This window comes from Corvus moneduloides, chromosome 5 (assembly GCF_009650955.1).
Source record: "Corvus moneduloides isolate bCorMon1 chromosome 5, bCorMon1.pri, whole genome shotgun sequence".
Lineage (NCBI taxonomy): Eukaryota > Metazoa > Chordata > Aves > Passeriformes > Corvidae > Corvus > Corvus moneduloides.
In genome coordinates, this window is record NC_045480.1 from 29608923 (window position 1) to 29635006 (window position 26084).

Here is a 26084-nt window from a genome sequence, read left to right on the forward strand (position 1 = left end):
TGCTTTCCACCTGATGTTCTGAAATTGAAAAGATTCTGAGGAAGGACTGAGAGAGTTGGGAATGTTTATCCTAGAAAAGTGAAGGTTCAGGAGCAGTTATATTGATGTAAATAAATACCTGAAGAGTAAAGATGATAGCCAGAACCACTGGTGCCCAGTGACAGGACTGGAGGCAGTGGGCCCAGAATGAAACACCAGAGATTCTATCCGAACATTAGTAAACACTTCTGTACTGTGAAGATGACTGAGCATTGTCAGGAGTTGCCCAGAGGTTAGGGGTGGCTGGTTATTTTGTCTGGATTTTGTTGTTACTTGTCTTGGGGTTTCATTTGGTTTTGGGTTTTTTTAAATCTGTTTCTGATTTGTTTTGTTTGTTTGTTTGTTTTCCCTAAGGAACATACTACATAAGTTATTTGACTTTCTCCCAGGGTAGCATGTCCTCATTTGGTGTATATGGGGTACTGGAGCTACATGCTCTGGTGTGTACAAAACTTGTATATGAGCAACCTGATCCTGGATTACCAGGTTCTTCTTGCTTACTCTGTAACACTTTCCTTTTTAATAGCTAAAGAGATTTGGCTGACAAAAAAATTTTGCAAGAAAGTTGAGAAGGAACAGTTGGTTATATAGCACTGTATGTAGAACGTTCAAGTTCACAAATAGTGCTTGAGAGTAAAAGAAAGACCTCTTTTTCACATTTTCAAAGACACTGTGGACTCTAGTTTTAGAATGAAGAAAAAAGGAGGAGAAATGTCTTGTGTCTTCCTGTAGTGTCAAACTTTGCTTTTAGTAGAGAAATACTGCTTCTTCAAATGATCTAGATTAAATTAGCCTGCCTGCTCATTTCAGCAAACCCTGAAGAAGTGGAAGGAAAAGCATGGGATCGGAGGTCATTTTTAAACATAAACACAATGTTAATAATGTGTTGAGAAGTCAGTATTCTTTGTAGCAAGGGAGAGGTACACAAAGTATATATTAGTTCCGGAATGGCTTTCAGTAGTTAATTCATAATTCTACACTGGAAATCGAACCAGGCTGCTGAATGATGTGAGATGATTCTTGCAGAAACCTGAACTTAACAAAAAAAGGCCTTGGGGTCCAGAAACTCAGAATGGCAATATAAATAGCACCTAGTTTAAAAGGCTGGCTTAGCTAAGTTTAATTTTGCCTAAAAATCAGAAATATTTGAAAATTACAGGCCAAATAAGTTGATATTAAACATCTTGATGATCTGTAGCTTTGAGATGTGTTCCTGGATTTAGAAAGAGTTTTTATTTGTGAAATAATAATTGTGCATAGAGTTAACTTGAAGTATCTGCTTAAAAAATCATAAACTGAGCACTCTGAAAGGTATGGATGAATCCAATTCCCAGGAATCTGAAGGTTCCGAATATTGAAAAACATTATTGTAATTTAGGATTAGGAGTTTGGTCTTAATGAATTAAAATATATGTGCAGAATTAGTTTTTAACTTTTTGTGCATAATTTTAATATTTAGCTAAAGATTTCTTCCCATCTTAATCAAGAATTTTTGCAATATTTTTGCTAGGTCACCCTGAACTGTTTTCCACTGAGAGTAAATGGAGCTTTTTTAGCCTTTGTGTATAACAAGTACTCTCGGAATCATCCTGGATGTCCTATATTATGCTCTCCTGAGACTAATATCCTTCCAGTATAAAGGTGACCTAAGCAAAATGTACTTTGAAGTTTAGCTGCTGCTTTTGTTGTAGAATCTTTTCTCTAATTCGTAATTCATCCTTTTGATATTTCTCATTATGTTATAAACGACTACCATGCTTCTAAAGAAAAAAAAGTAAAATAAAATAATAGGGGAAAAGCTTATAGTTGTATAAGGCATCTTACCTAGGCTTATTTTAATAAAACTTAAATGGTTTAGCTTGTTTTTATTTAATGCAGTACAGTAGGTATTATCTTTCCTGAAATAAGCTGTGCTCTTGTTTACAATACTGGAGTCTTACTCTGTAATTCATATTATTGATCTTAGAGGCTTTATTTAAATCAGATGAACTTTATTTTTTAATGAATGGTAATCATCATAAAGTTTGTGACAAATTTTGAAAATTTTGAAAAGTATTAAATACAAAATGGTGAATTTCTTGTATTTTGAAATGAATCGTCAATTTTTGATTGTATTCAATTGAAATTGAAGATCTCTGTAAAATCAACGGGAAAAAATACATCCATGTAAACCATTATGCAGGTTATTTTCAATCTTGCATTTTCCACAGTGTAAGAAAATACTGATCTTAATACTTTCTTGTATAATGTACAGAAAATGACAGCTTCGTGTAATAGGAAATGAACCAGATTTTTCTGAAACTGCTAATAGAACAACTTATGTGCTAAAATTAAAATAAAAAACCTACAGTACTTTTGCCTCTCCATTCATTTATCTACTCAGCCTTAAAAGGACATTTTTAGGTTTAATGCCACAAAATGTAGGCTATTTTACATAAAGATGAAAATCAGTGTCTCATTCCAAAAAGCGAATCCTCAGTCACAGCTAAATGACTTTGAGTCAATGGAGCATAATATTAAGTCAGTCATACTGTGCCAGCTTACATGGCTTCTCAATTATGTTCAGGCAATGGCTTTTAAATAAATAAATAATCTGAGAATGAAAAAAAGTATCCAAACAGATTTCTGTATATCTTAGTGGTTAGTAATATTTACATTAACTCATGCTCCTCTTTTGTTGCAGGGGAGAAATCAGAGAAGAAGACATTTGCAGTACTGATAGTCATTCTTGATTGCAGAATTAGTTTATTAGTGTACAGCTGCAGAGTAATGTGTTGCTCAGTGGAATATTCAGATACTTAATCCTGGAGTTCTCCATTAGGCCTAGGGTTGTGAATCAAGAAATTACAGTTTGTAACTTTGACGTGACCGATGGTTTCTATTCTTGTGGTAAAGACAAGTTCAAAATAGCAACTAAGTATTTTTGATAAAGCTATTGGTGCTGATTGCCTTAATTTGAAGAGGAGTAAATTTTGACAAAAGTGAAATATATTTTAATTTTTTCCCCAGGTGTTAGAATAGCCTAGAAAATGTTAGAGAGAAGAGTGAAGATGTGGAAAGATCAAAGGAATTACCTTTCTTTGCACTTTCAAGTCCATGAGCTATTTGAAATCTTGTTTTGAAGACTTATGCAGGAAAGTAGCCTTCTATCTTCTCCCTTTTTAGTGTGTAGGAAATATTTTATGAAATTATCTAAATATATGTCGTTATTGTGTGTTGAGTTTTACTAATGATAAAAGTATTTTTTATATGTTAAAGGATACTGATATGTTGGTAGCATAAATGACATTTTTATGCAGGCATCAGGTGACCAAGGGATAACAGAGGAATGAATGCCTGTAAGAACACTTTGAATGTTGATGCCATCATCTTTCTGCCACCAATGTAATAGGGTCAGTAATTGCCTATCTGTGAATGTTTATCAGACACATTTTTAGGGAAGTTAACTATTATTACAATATACTGCTGAAATGTGTTTATTAGTGCAGTTAGTGTCTCTGTACTATTATTCTTAGTGTAATTAAAGACTAAAATGGAGATTGTTAAAATAAATTGGAATTTAAGCTACATGCTGTAGATAGATTTATGAGATACTTTTCGTGCCCTATCAGTGCAACTTTGTTTTGTGGTTTGTTTTTTGGTTGGTTGGTTGGTTTTTTTACAGTGAATGTTGTCCTGAAATTATTGTGTACAGAGCTAGCATTTCCTGGGGATTTGATGCATCTGAGTGAACAAAGCAGAATTTTCATCAAGGGTGGTTTTTCAATCTGCCTTAGCTAGTTTTGGTAAAATACACATAAAGGAAACATGGAAGTCAAGCTTTCTTTCTTTTTTTTTATTATTTGCAGTGTCATCATTTCAGAAATACTTAACAAAATCTGTAGTTAACTCATCTCCAGTAGCAAATGTAGTATCAAAACATTAATTAGAAACTCCATACTTTATTTCTTTCATTACATTCATTACAGAAACTGAAATTTGAAGTACTGGAGTGAATTTGAATTTTTATCAGGAAAGGGGAATGGCTTGGTAGTAACCAATGCTTCAGCCTTATTAGTAGATTGAGTCCCTGGCTAATTTATACTTTTCCTAGTATAGGTGTCTCATGTTACAGCTTTTGACCCAGTCCTTCTAGAGCTGAGGTCTTAGTCTTCCCGGTTCCCATACTGAGCAGTATTCTGGACCCTCTTACATCAGAAAGACCCAAAACCTCTTCTGAAACCTGAAAGATGAAAAGTGGTAAAGCTGGTGTGTTTCAAATGGAAGGAGTCTAGTTTGAACACTGACTCATTGACTAATATTGTTGGGACTTAGTTCTTTGCTTTTTCCCAATAGCCGCTTATACCTTAATTTATGTGTGTTAGGTTATTCTAACTGAAGGCAAAGTAAATGAAAGGAAGTCTAAAGAAGAAATCTTGAAAATCATCCACTGGACAGAACAAGCAGCACTTAGAAAATATGTGTGGTACTTTGTTTCTTGTTATTTGGTACCCCCTGCCCCCAAGAGAGTTTTATTTGGGCCAAAAGAAATTTAGAAAATCTGGACAAGAAAGATTAACAGTCAAGTGAGGCAACATGTGTGTATACAGGGTGATTCTTGTTTTTTATGCTTTGTCTTGTAGGCACCATGTCTTGGGAGAGTGAATAAATAAAGCTGTGTTTTGAGTAGCTAATCTGCTAGTCACAGAGTATGAAAGGGAAGGCTTGTAGATGTCAACCTCTATTGAGTTAAGAAGCAGAGAGGAGATATGGGGGATCATTGGGAAGCAATCCCTAATAGGGAATTGCTTCGGGGGCAGATACCAGAAGCTCGGCCTACCAGCATCTTTAGTTTCGTAACATGTCACACATTGCTTTTTGACAGGTAACATAGTTGTTTCATGACATCACTGGAAAACCAAGATCCATAATAGATGAAATTCAACTTTTTTCTTTTGTTTTCTTCTTGACTCAATAATAGGGACAACTGCAAATGGAAAAACATTTTACTAGCCTTAGGGATAAAGGAAGAATTATTTAGAATTGTTTTCCCAAGCAGCTTTTATTTTAGTGGGGAGTGCTCATCTACTTAACAGGATTGAGGAAAAAATGCCAATGACTGTCACTATTTCAGGAGCAAGGACAATTTTCATAGGTGATTCCTTTATGAAGTAATCCCATTTTTAAAAAAAAATTAACAGCTTTACTTGTTGTGTAAGAAAATTCCTGGATTTTGGATTTTCTCAGTTACATTCTTAAGGATTATTTAGTTTTATAAAAATGTTGATGTGCCATACATTTTCACTTGTTACAAAATAGTGTAGGAGTAGCAAGTAATGTTATAGTTCTGTTTGTTTGCAGAAATTAGCATTTACTTTGTTTCCACACATAGATCATACATGTTCTTCTATTCTGCTTGGAGAATCAGCTAATGAAAATAAATAGGTGATACATGGCTGCTTCTTCATCCATTGATTTAATGTTCTCAGTGTTTTTACAGACTGTTACCTGTTGATCCTTTTTGTAGTTATTTGCAACATCAAACCCTGAGTTTTCTTCATACAGGAAGAATTTCCATTCTCGTGCTTAGGCTTTGGGGGGGTTTGTTTGTTTGGGGGTTTTTTGCCCTAGTGTTTTAGCTAAAACAGTCCTTTTCAAGTTATCAGCATAAAGCTAGTAAGTGCTCAGAGGAATTCTATAAATGAATAGGTTTAAACATATGTAGGGTCCTTACTTGTATAGACTGTGGAAAGGAGCAGAAGATTAGAAATCTGGAGTGAAAATGAGTTAGTGTCCCTTGTTTTCTGGATTTAAGTAACAGTTGTGTCTCTGTCATCACAAGATGTGTTTTGTTAGATTTAGCCATTCTCTCCTACTTTCAGATTTTCTCTGGCAGAAGACTTTTCCCAGGGGGTGGAACAAGGCAAGTTAATAAAACTTGTGTGTCTAGAATCCTAATGGGAATTTACTTTGGTGACAGTTTTATGCATGGTTTGTGTAGTTGGATGGTAAATCGTGGAAGAAAATATGTTCAGTTTCAGTATCTTCACAGCAAGAACAATTTGGGATAGACCATTGTCTTTTCAATGGTCTAACTGCTTTCCAGGATATTAGTAGATTTATTAGGGTAATATGAAAAATTTTGCCTTTTGGTTCTACATGTTTTTCTGTCAAATTTTCTTCACTTTTCAACACTTTTTTCGCAGAAGAAAAAATTTTTGACTGAGGTAGAGATCATCCATGAATATGCTCATGCATATTCAACAGTATGTTGAACAGTATGTTTTTCTGTTTGCTACACTTTTATCTTAAAAATATAATTTTCTTAAAAAAAATATTTAAATTGGATCCTGAATTATGAAATCCTTAAGACTGGTCTGCTGGCTTCAGTATACTTAAAACACACTTTCCCCTGCTGCCCACCTGTTAACACACTGACCAATTTTCTGAGTCTGTTAAGCGGGTGCCTTTTTGATGCAAAGCTGAATTAGACCGTTGGAATTTTAAATGTGCCATATTTCCTTAAGACTTAGCATTAAAGTCAAATGCATGGCTAAAATGGAAACTTTTGTTTCGTAGATTTATTTCTTAGATTTCATTATTAAATGAAATGAGGAAAAGGTTGCTAACTTACTCAGGAGCATATATTGTGAAAATATTTTATAAATTACAAAAACAATATCAAACCTTCATCTCTCTCAAAAGACTTAAGTCAGAATGACTGCCCTGTGAATTCTAGAGCTGTCATCCCTTCTATCAATTACTCTGCGAAAGAAGTCTTCTGAAATAAAGTGTACAAAAAAATTGGTAGGGTATTGAAGTGCAGTTAGTTACCTAAGAGAAGTGTAGCAAAATGTTTCATGATGCAAGCCACTATCTGCAGTCTATTTAATAACTTTCTATTTGATAAGAATAGATTTCTTCAGAATGCAGTGAAGCAAGTATATACATTGTACCTAATGACTACACTCCTGAAATATTAGCTTGATTTTACCTAGTGTAGTACATACATAAAGTTAGTTTAGTTACAAGCTTTTTACCTTGTGCATATAAGAAAAAACCAAACAACAACAACAAATGATACAAGTGGTTGAGAACATTATAGTGAATATTGCACAAGAGCTATGTAAAAAGGTGACATTATACGTGGCTGAATCTAAAGGAAACAAGACTATTTTTTATTGGCAACTAGCTTCCAAGTAAAACTAGAATTGGGAGTTCTCTGAGTAAGATTCTTTCATATAACTTTATTTTATAGAAACAAATTATTTAGCACTAATAGAGCTGGATTTTTTTCTCCTCTCCTTTTTTTTTTTTCTTTCTGTCAAGATCATGCTTTTGCTTTCATACCCTTAATGCTATTTCACGGGTTTCTTTTCTTTGAATAAGGCCTATTCTGAAAAGTATTTGTTTTTCTGTACCAACTAGGATATTATGCATCATTCCTGTGTTAATGTAAAAGTTATGTCTTTTTATTAGTTCTCTTTGGTTTATCTTTTTGCTTGAGTTATTAAAGCTTTTGGATACACTAGTTCCCATTGTTTTTAGCTCCTAGTATTTTGTTGGGCATTACTGGCTGGGAGTGCCTGATGCAAAACGAGTGAATCTATTGAAATGAACAAAGATTTAATCCTGGCACTGCTAATTGAAGGAAGTCTTACAAATGTGTAGGCTTCATTTTTTATGTAATTTGCTTTATGAATCTTTTTAAAGAAAATAACTTATATAATATCTACTTGAAGCAAAACCACCAGAAACATATGTCTTTTTGAGGAAGAAAAATTACAGTATTAATTGAGTCATTGATACTCTCATGATAAACTGAGCTGTAATCTCTCCTTCACATTCATGATTACAAATACCAGCTAAATTCTGAGAACAGGAACAAAAGCCTAAAGGAATTTTTTTATAGGGTCGTGTAAATGCAGGTATTTCAGAACTCACGAAATTTCTTTTGGACTCAAGCCTTCTGATGACCTGTGCCTAAGGGGCTCTGATAGTTTTGAAGATGGAAGATCTGACAGGCACAGTATAATTTTTATTTGTCCTTGCAGTTCATTCCTTCCTTCCCCTCATACCTTTATCTCTACTCTCATTCATAGCATTACTGATTACTGATAGTCTCCTTGCTCAGTTGTTCTTGCACAGTGTTTGACTTTTATCCTTGCCTCACTTGTCATCATGCTCTCTTTTCTGAGAGTGTTCCTATTTCAATATGTTTTTTAAGCTAGTTTGTTCTACCACTCCACAGTGTAGCCTGATCAATTTGTAAACTCTTTCACTAGTTTATGTGTATTTTAACAGAGGTCTGGCATCTTCAAGTTTTCTGAAGTTAGTTTCCTCTTTGTTTGATGTGCCTTCCTCACTTTCTGTTCCTGTCTGTCTGCCCCCTTCTCTGTCCATGTCACTTTCTCTCAGCACTCAGCTTCTGAGTTGTAATATTACAGTTTTCTCTACTCTTTTTTTAGTTTTTATTTGGTATGGGCATCTTCCACAGGGCCAGTGATCAGGGAACTGAAGACTTAAACTAATATAGATGCATTGATCCTGATAACCTATATGCAGCAATCCATCTAGAGCATGGTCAGTGCAACCTTGCTGAACCTAGGTAACTTAGGAAACTGAACACTTTCTGCTGAGCAGGTGTAGAATCAGGCTTACTTGAAAAGAAAAAAACCTAAATAGATTTTCATAGGAATAGTTAGATAAAGAGGGCTGTTGTTTAACATGTCCCATAGCTTGATTTTAAATCATTCATGTGATGGAATGCTTTCAAGCAAAAGACAATGCACAAGCAGATTTTTCTTATACAATGGTAGCAATCAAAATATTTTGGGCTTCTCAGTCTTGAGGTCAGCTTAAAACATTGGTCTCATAATGGAATGTACCTAGATGGGTTTATATGACAGTGCATTCCTGTCTGTAGCAAAATATAAAACTCTCATGAACTTAAATTCAGTGTGATACATTTGCAGGAAATTCTAAACATATAACTATTTCTCTCTCTTTGTAGGTACAATTTTCTTTCATCTTTATACTCAGGTGACTGACAGTATCCTGCTGTGATTTTTACTAAATAGAATAAATACAACATAAGGCTGCATTTTCTAAAACTCCAATTTTTTAAATGGAAGTTAAATTATTGCTGTAGTGGTAACTTCTTTTTAGGCAGTGATCCTTACTCTACTCCTTTGCCTTTGATAGCAACCTGTTTGATTTCATTTTATGTATTCTTTCTGTTTACAACCACATTGAGTTATTTTTTTAAATACTTAAAATCTTGTTTACTATATGAAAGACTAAATTATGCTATAAGCTAAACTCTGCTACATATAGCTATATATAACTTCTGTCTTGAGCCCAGCGGAATTTGGAGGGTGCAAAGGCAGAATATAGGTACAAAGCACTTAAATTTTAAGTTTAAACATTCCTCATCCTTGTCCTCAATTACAGAATCTTTTGGCTGAGAAAGTGGAACAGCTGATGGAGTGGAGCTCAAGGCGTTCGGTCATCCGCATGAATGGAGATAAATTCCGACGATTTGTGAAGGCTCCACCTCGTAACTACTCTGTGATAGTGATGTTCACTGCCCTCCAGCCACAGCGGCAGTGCTCTGTTTGCAGGTAATTTATACCTTAGTGACCCTTCCTTGCCACAGTTTTCAAGTGAATGTTGGAATCAATGTGCAGTATGCTGGGTAGGGTTGTTCTTTGCATGGGATAGATGCTCACTAGTCAATAGGCTCATGTGCTTGTTACAGAATCTTTTCAACTGTCATTTAATCTATATGTCACATTTTAGAATTCTTCCTGGTTTTGTTTTTTTGTTAAATTACAGTTGAATAAAATGTCCACAACTGAGGAAGACTTTCTCTTTAAGAAGTCAGCTTTATTATCAGTTAACCATGATCTTCCAAAGACATTTTGTGACAGAAGTGATTCATTGCCATTTAATAATATGACACCTCACTGATTTCTTCAGTTAAGAGATGTCCAAGGTGCTGATGCAGATGTGACTTACCCTCTGATTTCACAGCTTTGGACAGTTCTTACATGCATGCACATTTTTCCATGAGGTCATACTTATTGTGGAATACTGTCTGTCACTGCAATTTGATGTGTTCTGGTTGCTCCATTCTGAGTATGTATTAGAGTGCCTCTGGTAGTCCTCTAAGTTCAAGATCTCTCTGTGCAAGTTCCTAGTGCAGTAAGTTAATCCAAAAATAACTAATGATAGACAGGGAAATAGGGCCAAGGCACTGAAAGGTAGTCATGCACTTAATTACCTCACTAAATCAGAAACTGTACTAATAAAACCTTCTTCAGCCAAAATATGCATTAGAAGTTACTGTGTTTAGCAATAAATGGGATTATTGAGCAGGGAGCTCTAAACACAATTTAAGTAAGCAGCAAAATATTTTGTAGGACTATGAAAAATAGAAGCCATATATGAGGAAATACTATTTCTTGTTTTTAAATACATGCATTTAAACTATATACAAAGTTGGTAAATTTAGCAGCATGTTAGATTTCTATTGTGTTGGAATGTGACATTTACAACTGAGACTTTAACTCAGGTACCTGTAGTTGTATATGGCTTTTATTAGATTTTTGGGTTTTGTATATTAATTTTCTGTCATGGAAGTCAGTTGGTCAGTTTTGAGAGAGAGTATATAAATTGTCTTTCCATGACTTCACCTTCCGTATATGAACCGAAGGATTAGGTACAGAAGTTGTCCATCATTCTTAAGTGATACGATTTTTTAGTTCAGCACTTTCTTTGCTATTGTTTCTTCTTTGTGTGTCCAGAGTTCAGCTTCAGGAGATGATACAGGAGTTGAAAGTTTACCATATTGTTTTATATCATCCTTATTTTCCTACCCAGTGGATAGAGCTCCAGGAGAAGCACCAAGTTCAGCTTTATAAGGGTCGTTGTATTTGTCATTATAATGGCTGTAGCAAATTCTTTCCCTGTTCTATGGGCAGGTCTTTTGTAGGGCATGTTAAACAACATAAATATTGCTGTTATTAAGGAAGTTAATTTTGCTTGCAACTGGGTATTGTTTACTGTACTGAAAAAGAGCTTATAAACTTCATCTTAGAAAAGACCAGACTAGACATTTTGTACAGAGGCAACTGAAAATATTTAGGCATAAAATGAAGGAAAAACCAGCGTACTACATTCAGTTGGATTTGTTTAAATAAATGTGAAGTTGCGATCCACGTGTTCATGTGAAATAAAAGGAATTTAATGAGGCTGATCATACTGCACATAAAACCATTATCAGGAAAATCGACATTTGCAAATCAATGGCTAATTAAAGGACAGGAGCACTGAAAGGATATATAGAACTGAAACGCATGCATTACTTGATTGTTAGCTATTCACTAGCCATTTTGCCTAAAGGAAAAATAGATTTTTTAACTTAATCTGTAATGTTCTGTGAAGATGCTCTTGTCCAAGATTTAAGTTAACTGCTACTTGTCAAAATAGTTTCAGAATAATTGCATAGAAAAAAAAATCAATGTCATATTTCAAATATGAAAAAGCACCTAGGCTGAAATCTTTGGGTAACTTAGTCACAAGAATGAGAACTTCTTTTCCCACTAAAAATTAGGCGTGGTTGTTTTATGCACCACAGGACTACCAAAAAAAAACCCCAAAAAACAAACAAAACAAAACAAATTTGTCTTTTCTTTTTAATGTCTAGATTTGACACTTTTTTATTTTATCTTTTCTGTGATATATGTGGAAAGCTGAGCAAATTTGTCTTGGACAATCTAAGGATTTTCATTGTGCAGCAAGGAGGATCTTATAACATCAGTCACACAAATCACATGATTTATGAAAGTGTATGGAAATCATATCAACTTAGTTGTAAAATGCTGCATACAAAGAAGTCTTTTGGACTCTAGATATTTAGATAAAGCTTTTGTATGTAAAAAATATCCTTTTAGTCAATCCTGTCTGAATCAATCTAGTCCTAACACATGAAGGCTTCTGAAAACCAGCAGCTGTGTGTATGTATTAGTAGAGCCTCTAGTCGTGCTTCTAGAGTTTCTTTCAAAGAAATTTTGTCTTTATTCTAGAGCAGAATTTGGAGTAAAACTCTTTCGTCTAGCTTTGTGTACAAACAAGTTCTAATTTTATGATCTAAAAGAGTATTGAAAGCCATCTGACGCCTTCACAAATGTGTTAGTGGTAGCATAAATGTCAGTTTTCCTGTTTTCCCAATTATTTAAGTTCAATATGACATAGCTGGTGTTGGGAGATGAAGTAACAATAACAGATTAGATACTCAATGTGCTCTTGAATGGGGGTGGAATGTGTTTCTAATGGCTGAGGATGATTTTTTTCCATTCATGTTTTGAAATGTGTTTTACTAAACTGTTCTTGTTCCAGGAAATTAGATTTGTTTAGTTTTAATTGATTTATCTGTTACTGCTATTCTTGGTGCATATAGTCTTCAACAGCACATTGGATGCAGATACTAAAAGGCCCTTGATACACTGTGATGATTAGTCAGTTTGGATGAGCAGTCAGAAATAATCTTGCTCTAAATAGTGACTCCTCAGGATGTAAGACCAGCTTCCTTTTTCTCTTTGTACCTAGGTCTTCACTCAACTAGATAGTTTTCTCTGTTACCCAGAGTAACACTACTGAAAAAAATTACTTATATATGTAAGGTCAAAAAAAATGTTCACTCCGACAGGAATATCATCACAGACATGAAGGGACTGTTTCTCAGCCTGTACTTTGTATTGCGTACAGCCAAATGGTAACTACTGGATGAACATAAAAGCATTTTTGGGTGAAAATTTGCTGCCAGCTTCTGTGCCTTTTATCTTCCTGCGTCTCACAATCTGCTCCCTCATTTTATTATAACCACATTTTTCTAAAGTGATCAGCACCTTTTTACCAGCCAGAATTCAGTGACCCCCCTGCTTTACTTGTTTATTAATATTTTGATTTTCAGCTGCAAAAGGGCTTTAGCTCAAGCCTGATGATGCTGACTGCTCCTCTGCATCTTCCATTGTTATAATTAACTCCTTGTTTTTTTTTCTTTTGTTGCTGTACCATCTGACCATTCCATAAACACATTATATGGGGTCTTTTAGTTTACTTTTTAAGCTCTGCTTCTCTTACCTGACTGGCAGATGCAGCCATCTCTGCTTTGAATACAGGTGCATACGAGAGGTGTTTTGTTTGTTACCAAACAGTTCACATTTTTGTCAGGTTCATTTTTCAAATTCATTGCTGGGGTATTTTTATTTAGAAAGGGATATCTGGGTCAGAGGAATGGTCACTTGAGCTTTTCCCCAACAGCTGAAGTCCATCAACAAAATTTTATTTATTTTGTGTTGATTTTTTCTTAGTGTTCCTTGAAAAGATGAGAGCACTGTCAGAGGCTAAAGATGCTGAGTTTCAGTGGATAGGCTCTATACTTTGACCTCTGCCACTAGTTTGTTTTAAGATAATGGTTAAAACATGAAAATTAGATGTATGCATCTCTCTGTGAATTTACAGCTACTTGAAACAAACAGATTTTGTTTTGCATACTTTGTACTATGCTTGTTTATGCCTGTAAATTCTCAAGTGTTTTCTTTAAAGAGGTAACTGAGCCTGTTTGAATCATTGCAAATCAAGACTGAAGCCTAAAATTACCATCATAAATGATCAGGAAAAAAAGGGGAAATGCAACAGAGGAAGACTATAACAATTGCAGATAACCGCTTGTGAAGACAAACTTGTAAACTGCATAAGCTAAAAACTGTGTTGTTTCAGTCCTGGATGATGTTTATTAGTATTTTACAGTGGAAGTAACAAATCTGCTTTCAGATTCTTGGAAAACACACTTTTGCAAAGACTGTGCAAAGAGGATTTATGAAGAAGAGAGATAGAAGTGGCTGGTAATACAGAGTAGTTTGGGTAGCCAGTAATTTTCTTCATCTCTATGTTGACGAGACTATTGCATTTTTAAAAGCACCAGAAGTTTTGTTATATTGAAATGAACACTGATTAGCTGAAGTTGTGTGTATAAATACATGTGTGTATATAAATATACATGTACATATATAGAAAAAAAATATATGTAAGACATCAGGGAGATAGGTCAATTCTTCAGGTATGACACATGTTTTCTAAAGAGTACTTTGGTTTAATTTTAGTGACAAGACTGAACTCTGTTAAAAATTATTAATAGCATCTTTTGGAACAAGCCCATAGTTACTGCAGAAAACATGCTGCAGAATGAGCTCAATGTTAACTCTTTTTGAATCTGTTCCTTCTTGCATGATTATCTAAATGGTAATTTTTAATTCAACATACAGTTTGTGTATTTTTAAGTTTTGAGCTTAATGTTGTAGTATGTTGTTTTGTAAAGGGCTGTGACTGTAACTTCTTCTGTTGACTGTGCATGGAAGGAAATGGCAAAATAAGTGAGAAGAAATTCCAAATACTTTTATTAAGATCTACCCTATCAATGAGGCCTCCAAGAGGAGGTTTTTTCAATCCTGAAAAAAGAGGAATTTTGTTCGTTTCCTTGCTTAAAAAAAAAATCTCAGAAAAGAGATATATTTTCAAGTAGCCAATCCAAGAGTAGGTCAACAGCAAAAAGAATTGTGACAGTCAAGGAGCATCATCAGAAAGAAGAAACAGGATCCTCTGACTTTCAGTTTTTTGCTAGCTGATCAAGAGCAGGTAGTGAGACAATCATTAACAGGTCTCTTAAATGTAGTGAAAGGGAATTGTCATTTGAACTTCTGTTCAATGAAGGAATAGACAATTTGGAAGGAGCTGTTGAAAGTTCTGCAATTATTTTCCTGTGCACTTCAGGACCTTGATAGAAGTATTGATGAGTCCTGCTTAACAAGGCAGTAATTTTATGCTTGGATCATAAGACACTCTTTATTCTTTCTATGATCATGATTTTTTATTTTTTTACTTTGCAACTTCTACAAAAGAGGACCTCATAGCTTCTTTTCATCTGCAGAATATTGAAAATTTGTTGGGATGCTCTAAATAGAGTAGCATGGATTTTAGCTTGCTTTCCCCTTTTATAGATACCTAGATTGCAAAACCTGTGTGGTTTTCAATGAGTGTTTATACTCTCTGTTGTGTTTAGTTAATTTTCTGGGCACATTTGTAGATTTCAGTGCTTTTCATCAAGACATTATGAGTCACCCTAAACAAAATCAAATAAACATTCTGAATTTATTGTCTTCTTGACACTGAGAAGGTGTCAAGATATCCATTTAGCCCCTTGTTCCTTTAGTTTTGGGGAACACCATTCCAAATAAAATCCGAAAGTTGTTTTGGAAGTAAATTGCAGCACTGATCACAGTTTACTTTAAACAGATGGATAAGAATGTGTAATAACCTGGTAGTACATTTTGTGCCAACTGTACATTTGTGAGTATTGTACATAGTGTGCCAGAAAATAATGCTTTACTGCTTTCTTTCTCAAATAATTCCACACTCTTTTATTCTTTTCCTAATACCCAGTTTGTGTTTTCCTGACTATAATGTCAGACCAATATAATAAAATTAATCTTATTAAGTATAGCTCAAGTTATACAAATCTGATTAGCTGCCATAGACACCCACATAATTAATCTTTTTAAATAAAACTTTTAATATTTCATGAGCTCCTCTTGCATCATGGAAGAATTGCTGTAGAGCATTTGCTTAGCAGCTTACTTTCCAGTATATTGAATTTTCTGAGTAAATCTAATCGTAGCATTCCCTTTTGATCTGGCCACTATTTTCTGGCAGCTGGTCAATATTACCATTGTTGTTGCTAGCTCCTGTGTTGCTATTATGATGAAATTCTAAAGAGGTGGCTATAGCAGCAATAACATTCAAATCTTCTCCATCTATCAAAAAACCTTGTCAAGCAAATGAGCAGTGCTAACATTATATTATTCTGTTGAGACCAAGTGTAGTTCTTTGCTTTTATGCCTTTACGGATTTTCACATGGTTATTCTAGTAATTTGGTATAATTAACATTACTTCCTAGAAACAAAGTGATAGAATGGGTATGAACTAACTATAGAGATACGTAGATAAAAAGTTGACAGTTGATACTGTCTGTTGTTAATTGAAGACTGAATTTTTTCAGTCAAGTGCTTATGCTTTTTACTGTTAATTTGTCTAAAAAGGAATGAATCAGTGCTACAAAAAGTTACTAATGTTATTCTATCAGAAATTTATCAATTGGAAATGATATAGTGGAGTGTAGGATGATCTTCAGTTCTGTGTGTGGTAATCCTTTAACTTTGTATTCCTGCTGCTCCTTGTTTTACTCTTCTCCACACCCTTCAAGGGCTTCTATGAGGGTGCATCATAGAATGGTTTGCTATTTTCAGTGTGTGGATGAAATTGTGCTTTAAGTCTGTTACAAAAAATGCAGCCTTTTGCAAAATAATACTTGAAATAGTACCCATTAATTCAAAATAGTTCGAAGATGCAAAATGCATGGAGATAAATGGGAACAAGAGTCCTCTCAAAAAGTGGAGTATCTGAATTTCCCAGAACTACTGTTTCATCACAAGTGAAAGGTAGATAAAGAATAATGATGGCATCAAGATGAACTGAGTTTCGTCTTGTTTTGTCTTGTAATAAAAATGGTTCAGCTTTAATATAGCAGGTTTAACAGAACAGTGCACTACAGATACTGCTTAAGAATTTACAGCATTCCTTTGATGTTGTCTGACTGCCCTCTTCAGGATGGCAACGAATATGTTAGTCTGCTTAGTGATACTATCTGTTTCTAGAAATAACCAATCTAATGCCTAAATTGGCTTTTTTTTTTTTTTTTTTTTTTTTGATTGCAAACTGCACATTGAGTAAGGGTGTTAGGTAGCAAATCTTACCGAGTCAGGTAATGAGGGCGAGAGTTGAATTTTGTTGTGCTTCATGTTATTATTTAATTCTTTGCGGGAGAAAGAGATGATAAATTTTCATTTTAAGTCTTGGGGTTGTATGATATATTTTTTCATGTACAGTGGATTTCTTTATACTACACAGCTGTGCTGGAGTTTGTATGTAATATGTTTCATGTCTAAGGTTGATCTCAGTTATGAAGAAAAGGGGAAAGTCTTACGGTATCTGTGATCTTGTAATGCTTTTTCCCTTCTTTCTCTTATATATGTTTAGTGCAGAGTTTCTCTTGCAACAAACAAATTTTTGCATTTACAACTTCTAAATAGTGTTCTGCACCATGAAACACATAGAACTGTTTTTCTAGAAACACTGTTTTGAGAAAAGCTGCAGAACACATTTATTTATACTACTTCTGTATCTTACCATATGCAAAGATGAGTTGTCAAGTGGTAAAACCGTCGTTTGGACTCTACAGTGGATATAATTAAACAGTAATATGGAAATTAGCAAAGGAGTCTGTCTAAATCAGAAAGTACTACGAGCATTCTTTCATTTTGGTTTTTTTTCCCCCTGAATTTTTGTTGGTATAGATTTATCCTGTGGAAGAACCTGTGTTTTTATGGCTTTAGAGGGTGTCTCTGCTGGTATTACTCACCTGGAATTCCTTTTGTCTTTGCCTTCTTCTTGGTGCAGTCAGGGCAAAGTTGTTTGTTTTGGTTTGTGTTCTCTTTGTTGGGTTTTTTGTTGGGTTTTTTGGTTGGTTGGTTTTTGTTTGTTGTTTTGTTTTTTTGTTTAGGAGGCTATTTAGCAGCATATCACCTTCTAGTGATGATAGGAAAGCTTACTTATGTGTTTTACAAAATTACCACATTTAAAACAACTTTTAGAGGAGTAATCTGGAGTTTATTATGCTGCTTACAAGCCTACTGTTTATTCAGTTAGGATCATTTCCCGAGTGCTTAGCAGTTTCTTCAGCTGTCTTTTAGCTCTGCTATTTTAGGAGCATACTGCTTTCACAGTTCTGTGTTATTTGTCCCCTGGTTTCAGAATTCCTTATGTGTAGCTGTTTCTAGCAAGTATATCCTGATAGCACACTCAAGGGCCACATAAACATATCCTTGCATTGATCTGTTAGCAGATTTATTTGACACTTGCCACTAAGACCAGTCCCATTTATTGAGACTTTTAAGTATGGAAAACATTACTTTTTCTTAATATCATTTTGGGATTTCTCTTGTATAGTTTAACTTTACACATTTCTACTTTTGGAGATGACAGGTTAGAAACAAAAGTTGCAAATGAAACTTTTAAATTGATAGTATGGATGTTGAGAATGGTACTGCAAATGCGATTTATCTAACCATTGCAGCTGATTGTAGAATATTTTTGCAAGTGAATGGCATATGGATGTACATTTGTTTCTTCTCCTTAACAGGCAAGCTAATGAGGAATATCAAGTGCTGGCTAATTCATGGCGCTATTCATCTGCTTTTTCAAACAAACTGTTTTTCACAATAGTGGATTATGATGAAGGAGCAGATGTTTTTCAGCAGGTAAATGTTGAATACTGTAAAGCATTGTTAATTTTCAGAACTGCATGTCAGTTTTTCAAATGACACAAGATAAATTATTTTCTGTATGGAGGTGTGTACCTCTGTGTACCTCTGTTTTGTATACAATTTCCTCCTGGTTAAAACCACACCAGTTTCTGTGACATCAGTGAAGACAAACTCTACTAGTAACCACTTGCAGTATTTTCCAAGTGTAGTTTATAATGTTTGTTTATAGATTGCATTATATATGTATATGCAGCCTTTTTTTCTCAGCAATTGTTTAGGCCATTTTTTAGAATTAAACACATTGTAAATAACATTTTCATTTAAAGATTTCCTTTATTTTCTCTTTAAGGAAAAAAAGCTCTTTAGTAAAAGAGCCTTTTAATTGCTTTTATGTAATACAATAAATATTCTTTAGCTTCAATAATATTTAGTCTGAAAGTTCTTCAGGGGAAAGAGAAGAGACAGTTTTGCATTTTATATATGGGCTAGGAAGAGTGAAATTTGCAGAATAGTTTAAGGTCTCCTCTGAAATTGAGAAGTCTAGGAAAAAGGCATCCCTTGAAAATGAATACTAAATACTGACATGCTTATCTTTGATATTTATCCATTGATTGAAGCTAAAAATGCAGATTAAGAAAAGTGAAAAACTTTAAAGTTATCTGCGTATTTTAAATACCTTTTGGTGAAGTGTGTGACTTAAAATGTTCAAGGGAAAAGATTAATATGTATTTTTAAAATACTTATTTTAAAAAGTTAAATTAATGTGTTTAATAAATATTTTTACTTCCAATTGAAATACTAGAATGCATTGTGTAAAGAATGGTTATTAGTGACTTAAGATTTTGCTTTAAAAATTAAAGATTTTTTTGCTATAAAAATTAAAGACTTTATAAAAATTTGTGTTATTGTAACCTGCATAGTTATAATAATCCAAAATATTTTGTTTGATCTTGCCTTAAGCCAATCAACACATTAGAAGAGTCCAGTTCAACTTACTCCTTGTGTAACGGGGCAAAAATTCAGTTTATTTCAAATGGCATGCATTTAAAGTCATGTTTACCTTTAGACAAAATTAAGCATAAACATGTAAGAGGTTTTTTGAAGAGACAGAGTGTTAAGAATAAGTTATACTAGTTTTAGTATAAGTTATATTGTTTTAAGGTGGATTTGAGGGAAATGCAATTCTGACTTCACATTTATGTGTGCAAAGTCATGTAATACTGATGCCATAGCAAAAACACCCCAAAAGTACACTTATCCCAAAAGTAGTGGTTTTGATTTTTTCAGCTTTTGCCATGTTTATGGAGAAATGATAAAACCGTTCCAGATCAGCTTTCTCCAAACTCTATACAATGTCCAAATGTTTCTGTATCTTATAAAATATTTTATTTAACTATTTCACAACATGTGTCAGCCTCTTTTGGAAAAAAAATTATTTCCAAATCATTTCAGTAAAGAAGAGGGCTATTTTTTTGCTTAGATGGAAAACATTTTAATAGTTGGTAATTTCTATTGATAAATTCAATATAAAGTTTTGCTGATGTTATATGAAATTCATTTTTAAGGAATTTAACAAACAAGCTTACTTTTTTATTTAAAGAGCTCCATACTGCATCACCTTTAAGTATTACATTAATTTTCATTTTTTAAAGTGTTTTATTGCATAATTTCTGAGATGGCCTGAATTTGGAGGAATCTCATATAGTGAAATTAAATTTTCCTATACCACATTGCAAAGTCGAAGTCAGAATTTCAATGTATATATAGATCTATTTGTTTGTCACTTTTGAGGATTTTTTTATATACTGTGAATAGTTCCAGTGACATCAATACATGAATTAACAGTAATTTCTAGGGCAAGTTATGTATTTTAAGCTAGTTATCCAGCTAAAGATAAAAAAGATTCAAAAAAAGGCTAGTCACTAGTGGTTAGTCTCCTGTAGCCAGTGCAAACTATGTCAAGCTACTTTGCTCCCTTAGAATTATAACCTAATATACTTTAATAGGTTGATTGGATGCAGGGTCTCTGTTTTACCAGTTACAGGAAAGGTCATGCAGTGTGTGAGAACTTTAAAGCATAAGATATCCTTATATAGAAAAGCTTGTGGGTGGAACACTCTGAATACTTAAACATCCTGAAGAATCTACTGGAAGGAATATTTTGAGCACTCTTTTTGGAGGACTATATATGAGGATGTTTTAAAAAATGTAATGTATGGAGGCAAGTAATATTTTTATGCTAATTAGATTTGTGTTATTGATGGTATTGTGGTGGTGTATTTTGAGAATAGAGTTATTGATTTTTTCCCTCTGTTTTTCCTGGTTTTGTAGCTGAATATGAACTCTGCTCCGACTTTCATGCATTTTCCTCCAAAAGGTAAACCCAAGAGAGCTGACACGTTCGACCTGCAGAGAATCGGATTTGCAGCTGAACAGCTAGCTAAATGGATAGCTGACAGAACAGATGTTCATGTAAGTCTTTCGATAGTTTTAAAAGCTGATGGCAAATGTATCTTTGTGGTTTGAGACAGGCTGATGGTAAATTCCATCTTTCCTAAATGACTTTTTTTTGTCAAGTGAAGGTTCTACAACACATTAAAAAATAACATTCTTGGTACTTGTAAAAACTTCTGCAATCTGCAGATTATAGTCCATTCTCGCTTTGTTAAATTTTATGTAGTCTTATTCTGGATAAAAACAAGCAATAATAAATAGTTGTTAATAAATTAAATGTGCTTTGCAAAACTGGATACAAAACACTTAGATCCAAAGGTAGCTGCTTTTAATTCAGACACAACCTGAAAATCTGTTGCAGAAATAATGTTTCAGGTTGCAAAGTTCAAAATTAAAAATGAACGTTTTTCAAAGTATGTGCCTATTAAAGTAGTATTTTTTCTGACTGAAACTGACTGACTCTGAAACCATTATGTTTATATGGAAGATGTTTATGCTCCATTATGTTTATATGGAAGATGATCTGTATGTAAGCATTTATTAAAATCTACATTTGCATCTTTCCTTCCAGATTAGAGTGTTCAGGCCTCCTAACTATTCTGGTACTATTGCACTGGCTCTTCTGGTATCTCTTGTTGGTGGCTTGTTATATCTGCGAAGAAATAATCTAGAGTTCATCTATAACAAAACTGGTTGGGCCATGGCAGCTCTGGTATGCAGATTTTCCTTACTAATATGCTTTTTATTAATTTCTTATCTTAGCATATATGTTTTCAAAACTTGCACAGTAAATTAAAAACCATTGCATTAGTAAATTGTTCAGGATGATACTGTCAGAAAAAGATGCATAATCCAGATTTTGGGTCTAATTCTCATAAGCAGTGAGTATCAGTTATGATGAGTGACTCACTGAAAATTAGCAAATTCTCTGATAGCTGCAGTTTTTTATTTGAGCTTTAATATGAAAATCTTTCCAATAATTGTTACTGATTTTTACAGCTGTGGTTCAACTTGCCCTCGTTTGATAAAATCCAAAATGTTGATTGGGTGGTTTAGTGTAGATATTGATGTCAGACTGTATCACTTTAGGGTAATGACAGGTTGAGAAAAAAACAAAGGCTTTATATGTTTGTAAGACAATGATAAAAGATCTGAGAAACAAAGGCAAAGGGGGAATTCTTTCCAAAACTGGTTTCAGTAGTACTGACCTTAACAATCTACTGTTAACCTAAATGAGAATAGGATGATCTTAGTGTTAGCTCTGAGGAAAGACTAAGTCTAGCCAAGTCTGTTTGAAATATTAGTCAGCTAAATCCCCGAAACCATAAATAATGTATTAAGCTTTAATTTGCTTAATAGTCAATTGCAGTGTGTTTATTTACATGGTAGTTTTCAAATAACTGAGTAGACTGATGAAAAATGTGGGATGTGCAACTTAGCTGTCTCAGTTTTAAACGGGATAGTCTTCAAGGATGGTAGATGCTGGTTATAGTGTATCAACAAGCACTCATTACTCTGGCATCGTTGTGACTGACAGAAGAGAAAAAATTCTGAGGAGAAGCATCTAAGGCTTAATTTTCATAGGGACATGGCATCAGAAATATGGTTATCAACACTAGAATAGTGTCTGTAACTATTGAGTCCTAGCCAATATTTTACTGCACTAGTAGTTATATTAATTGAGAACAGAACTACTTAGAAATTAATCCACGTGTTTTTTACAATATAAACAAAGTTCTTATTCTCTTGCCATTTAAATAATTATTTATTGCCTTGATCATTTTAAAGGCTTTTTTTCAACTTGTATCAATATGATGTAACCTTTCTTGAAAGAACATGGCTAGGATTGTAGATGGAATGTGAGTTTTCTTTGTACATCAGGATCACATTTTATTTCTCATCTAGTCTCGCTTCCCCAAGAAAGATTGCACCAGGTGGTCTTTTGAGATCTCTTTCAACCTGTGCTATTCTATTGTTCTGTGTATTTTAGTTCTGCTAGACTTAGAACTAAAACTGGTTTTTCCTTTTCAAAGCCATATCATATTACTGGTTTGCTATTCTGCTCTGATTGAACAATATGAGAAGATACCTTCTTTTTGTGATACTGTGAGCTGGTGGGCCTTTGGCAGCCTATATCTGGATATCCAGATGACCTCAGTTAATGACCAGAATTTGTTATGATTCATAGAAGAAAATGGACAGTCACTTATAATCATTCTATTCAATATTGTGTAGTTATGATTCTCTTACATAGTGCTTTTTTTCTACCAGTAAAACTTAGACCTTCTTTTTTGAGAAAAGCTCATTAAAAGGAAAAATTGGTAGGTTGGTGTCTAGTTAAGGAGAGAAAGTAATGCATAGGAAAATGCTTTTTATGAAGGGTATAAATAAGTAATAACTATTTAATTCTAAATCATTATATTTTTCATGAGTATTTTTTCCTTTTTGAACTTTCAAGACCATATTAAACAGAGAAGGTCTGGCAAGATGTATAAAAACTACAGAAAGCCCATGTTTTCAACAGAAGTATTGACAATTACTTTGTTCCTTATTGGCAGTTGTTTTTTCAGAGGCTATAGAACTGAGAAAGCACAAAAGCACTTTTCTAAAAGCCATAGGTTTGGGGTTTAAATGCTTTTTGGGAGATGGTGTATGCTAGGTATCTAATATTCATTAAGCATACTGAAAATAACATCTTTTAATTTCAACTGAAACTTTTACATAGTGATTGTAGGATTCAGTGACTGAAAACTGTGTCGTTGCAAACAGAGAGCTCTCATTATCTTTTTCTTTTTTTTTTAGAGCTGCTCAGTTTGCTTTGAACAGTTTTTATGTTCCCAAATGTTAAAAAAAAAAAAGTGGATACTTTTTATTTAAATGAAAAACAGATGGTGCCACTCTGCCTGATTGAATGACCTATTGCTAAAAATGAGAAGAAAATTCTCAGCATAAAGAGCCTGTGCTGTTTTAACAGAGGATCCCAGAAATGTTAATTTGATAACTCCATTGATATAAAAATGTTGTCTCATAGACAATATTTCCAGTAGTGTTTTAGAAGAATATTTAGGAATGCAATTTTTAATGATTCATCTAATACTTTTGATAGACTTGCAGAAGCAAGACCACAGGTTTCATGTCACATGTTTATTCCAATGCCAGCTCACACAAGACCATTGAATTGGTTTTGTCCTCAGCATTAGATTGCGCAACAGCAACATTTGTGGTTTCATCCCCTCATTGAAGCACTGCAGGCTCTGGTAATATCTTGTATGCCTTAGGCATTTTCACTTGCAACATTACCCAGAAGATTTTTAGAATGGCAAACCAGGATGGCTGAGTCACAGTACATAATATCCCAAAAGATGTCTTTTGAAATCACATGCAAAATTTATCCCCTAGATTATCTTGGACTTTAATTCAAATTCTGCTATTCATCTATGGATATTTTTCCCTCTGACATGCCAACACAAAAATGAGGAAGGACTTCAGTCGTTAGATAGTTGCAGAGTCCTGTCCTTTTATGCTGATAACAGGAAGCAATTCAGACTCTCTTCAGGACTTTTCATTTCTTAAGCAGAGAGAAGAAAAGGTCAGATGGTATAAACTAAGCAAGCTTCTAACAGTTTAGATAAGGAATTGCTTCATTTTGGACAACAGTACGTGTGCTGAGAGTTTCTGTTCTGTTGGCTAGAATGTCTTTTGATAGCATTTTCTTTGCCACTGTTGTTTTCTGCATGTAATTTTCAGTTTTACTTTATGGGTATATTTCAGATTTGCCTACATACCTGTGGAATCAGGGAAGACAAAATCTGTGCTGAGATTAGACGGCAGCTGCCTAGGAGTTAACTCTATTGGGCAAAATATGACAGGTCACTTGAATGAGGAGACAAAGCCTGTGTTTACTGTTCTCATAACAGTTAATGGGTATGAGAAGTGTGTGCTGTATTGATACAGTCCCCAGTATTTACACCACATAACACATTCATCATCAGTTATTGGTCCAAAGGAGCTTGGAGAGTATTATGCCTACTAGTGACTTTTTCAGCCCTTTCTGGAAATGAGGATAAAAAAATTAATGTGCTTTTTTCAAAGATACACATAGAAAAACTCAGGTTCCTCTGTGTGACTAGGTAGGCATCTCAAAAGAACATCAATAAATTCTGATTTTTAATTTCCTTTTCTTCCTATAGGCAGAGGTTTTAGAGATGCACATTTAAAGATACAGAAATACATTCTCTTTGCTTCTGTGTTGTACTCTGTCCTTTAACTGTATATCTCTTATTGGAGAGTCTAATAAGTGACGGATTTAGAAATGGAGTACAGATCTCATAGCATGAGAACCTTCCTTGAGTACAAAAGCAAGGCTAAACTGGATAAGAAAGGATTACATTTCTTTAAAACAATAATTCTGAAATGGTTAGAATTTACATATACAGAACAATATAGAAATTAAGTGTAGAACTAGCTGTCATGTGTCCACTTTTTATTGAACCTATGCTTGAATTTAACAATAGTCATAAATTAAACTAAAATTTCATTTTTTTTCTTACACTACAAAGTGTTTTCCATGTTCTTGGGTCTAACTTGCAAAGAAACCTAATTATTGGTTTTGTATAGGAAGCTTTTCTTCAAAATCATTCCAAATGGCTTTTTTAAGTCTCTGGCAATTTTGTTTAATGAACTAGCAGACAGTGTTAAACAAAACTTAGGCCTTTGAGAAAGGGATGTATTAAACCCAAATAAATAATTTGACAAAGTTTTCAAGACCAAGAACGGTTGAGAAATTCTGTTAATTGTGTCTTGCTAGCATTTCAGTTATCTTACATCTGTTCTTAGGAACCTTGTGATTTGCACACAGATGCACCACAGATGAGCTTAAAGCAGTCTTCCCCTTAGTGAAATGAAGGATGGAAGCCATCAAGAAAGCATCACTTGTAATTTGTTAACAAGGTCCTGCAGCAGATCCATCTACACATAGAGTGTATTTTCCTAGGACTGGTAATAGGGGTGGACTTAATTGCCACTGAAAAAATCTTGTGGGCATTTGGTTTTGGAACCATACTATGTTGTAGCAAATCATTGTTCATTTCGTCTCTATGCTACACCAGCCAGTACACCAGTATTTGGCTACAGAGCCAAATAATCAGCTTGCTTTTATCATTTAGCTG

General features: G+C 34.0%; 1 protein-coding gene across 2 annotated transcripts in view; it reads left to right on the forward strand.

Moving 5' to 3' along the window:
• Window positions 1-26084, forward strand: part of TUSC3 (tumor suppressor candidate 3) — a 113695-nt gene that overhangs the window by 28350 nt on the left and 59261 nt on the right. Inside the window, exons 1-5 of one of the 2 annotated variants that reach the window (XM_032109637.1) lie at window positions 3384-3431; window positions 9472-9641; window positions 18339-18456; window positions 20794-20934; window positions 21488-21628. In XM_032109637.1, coding sequence (XP_031965528.1) covers window positions 3393-3431; window positions 9472-9641; window positions 18339-18456; window positions 20794-20934; window positions 21488-21628 — 609 coding nt within the window. In that variant the 5' untranslated portion in view covers window positions 3384-3392. Of the gene's footprint in view, window positions 1-3383; window positions 3432-9471; window positions 9642-18338; window positions 18457-20793; window positions 20935-21487; window positions 21629-26084 lie in introns of those variants that run through there. The other variant, XM_032109636.1, reaches the window with a different exon arrangement.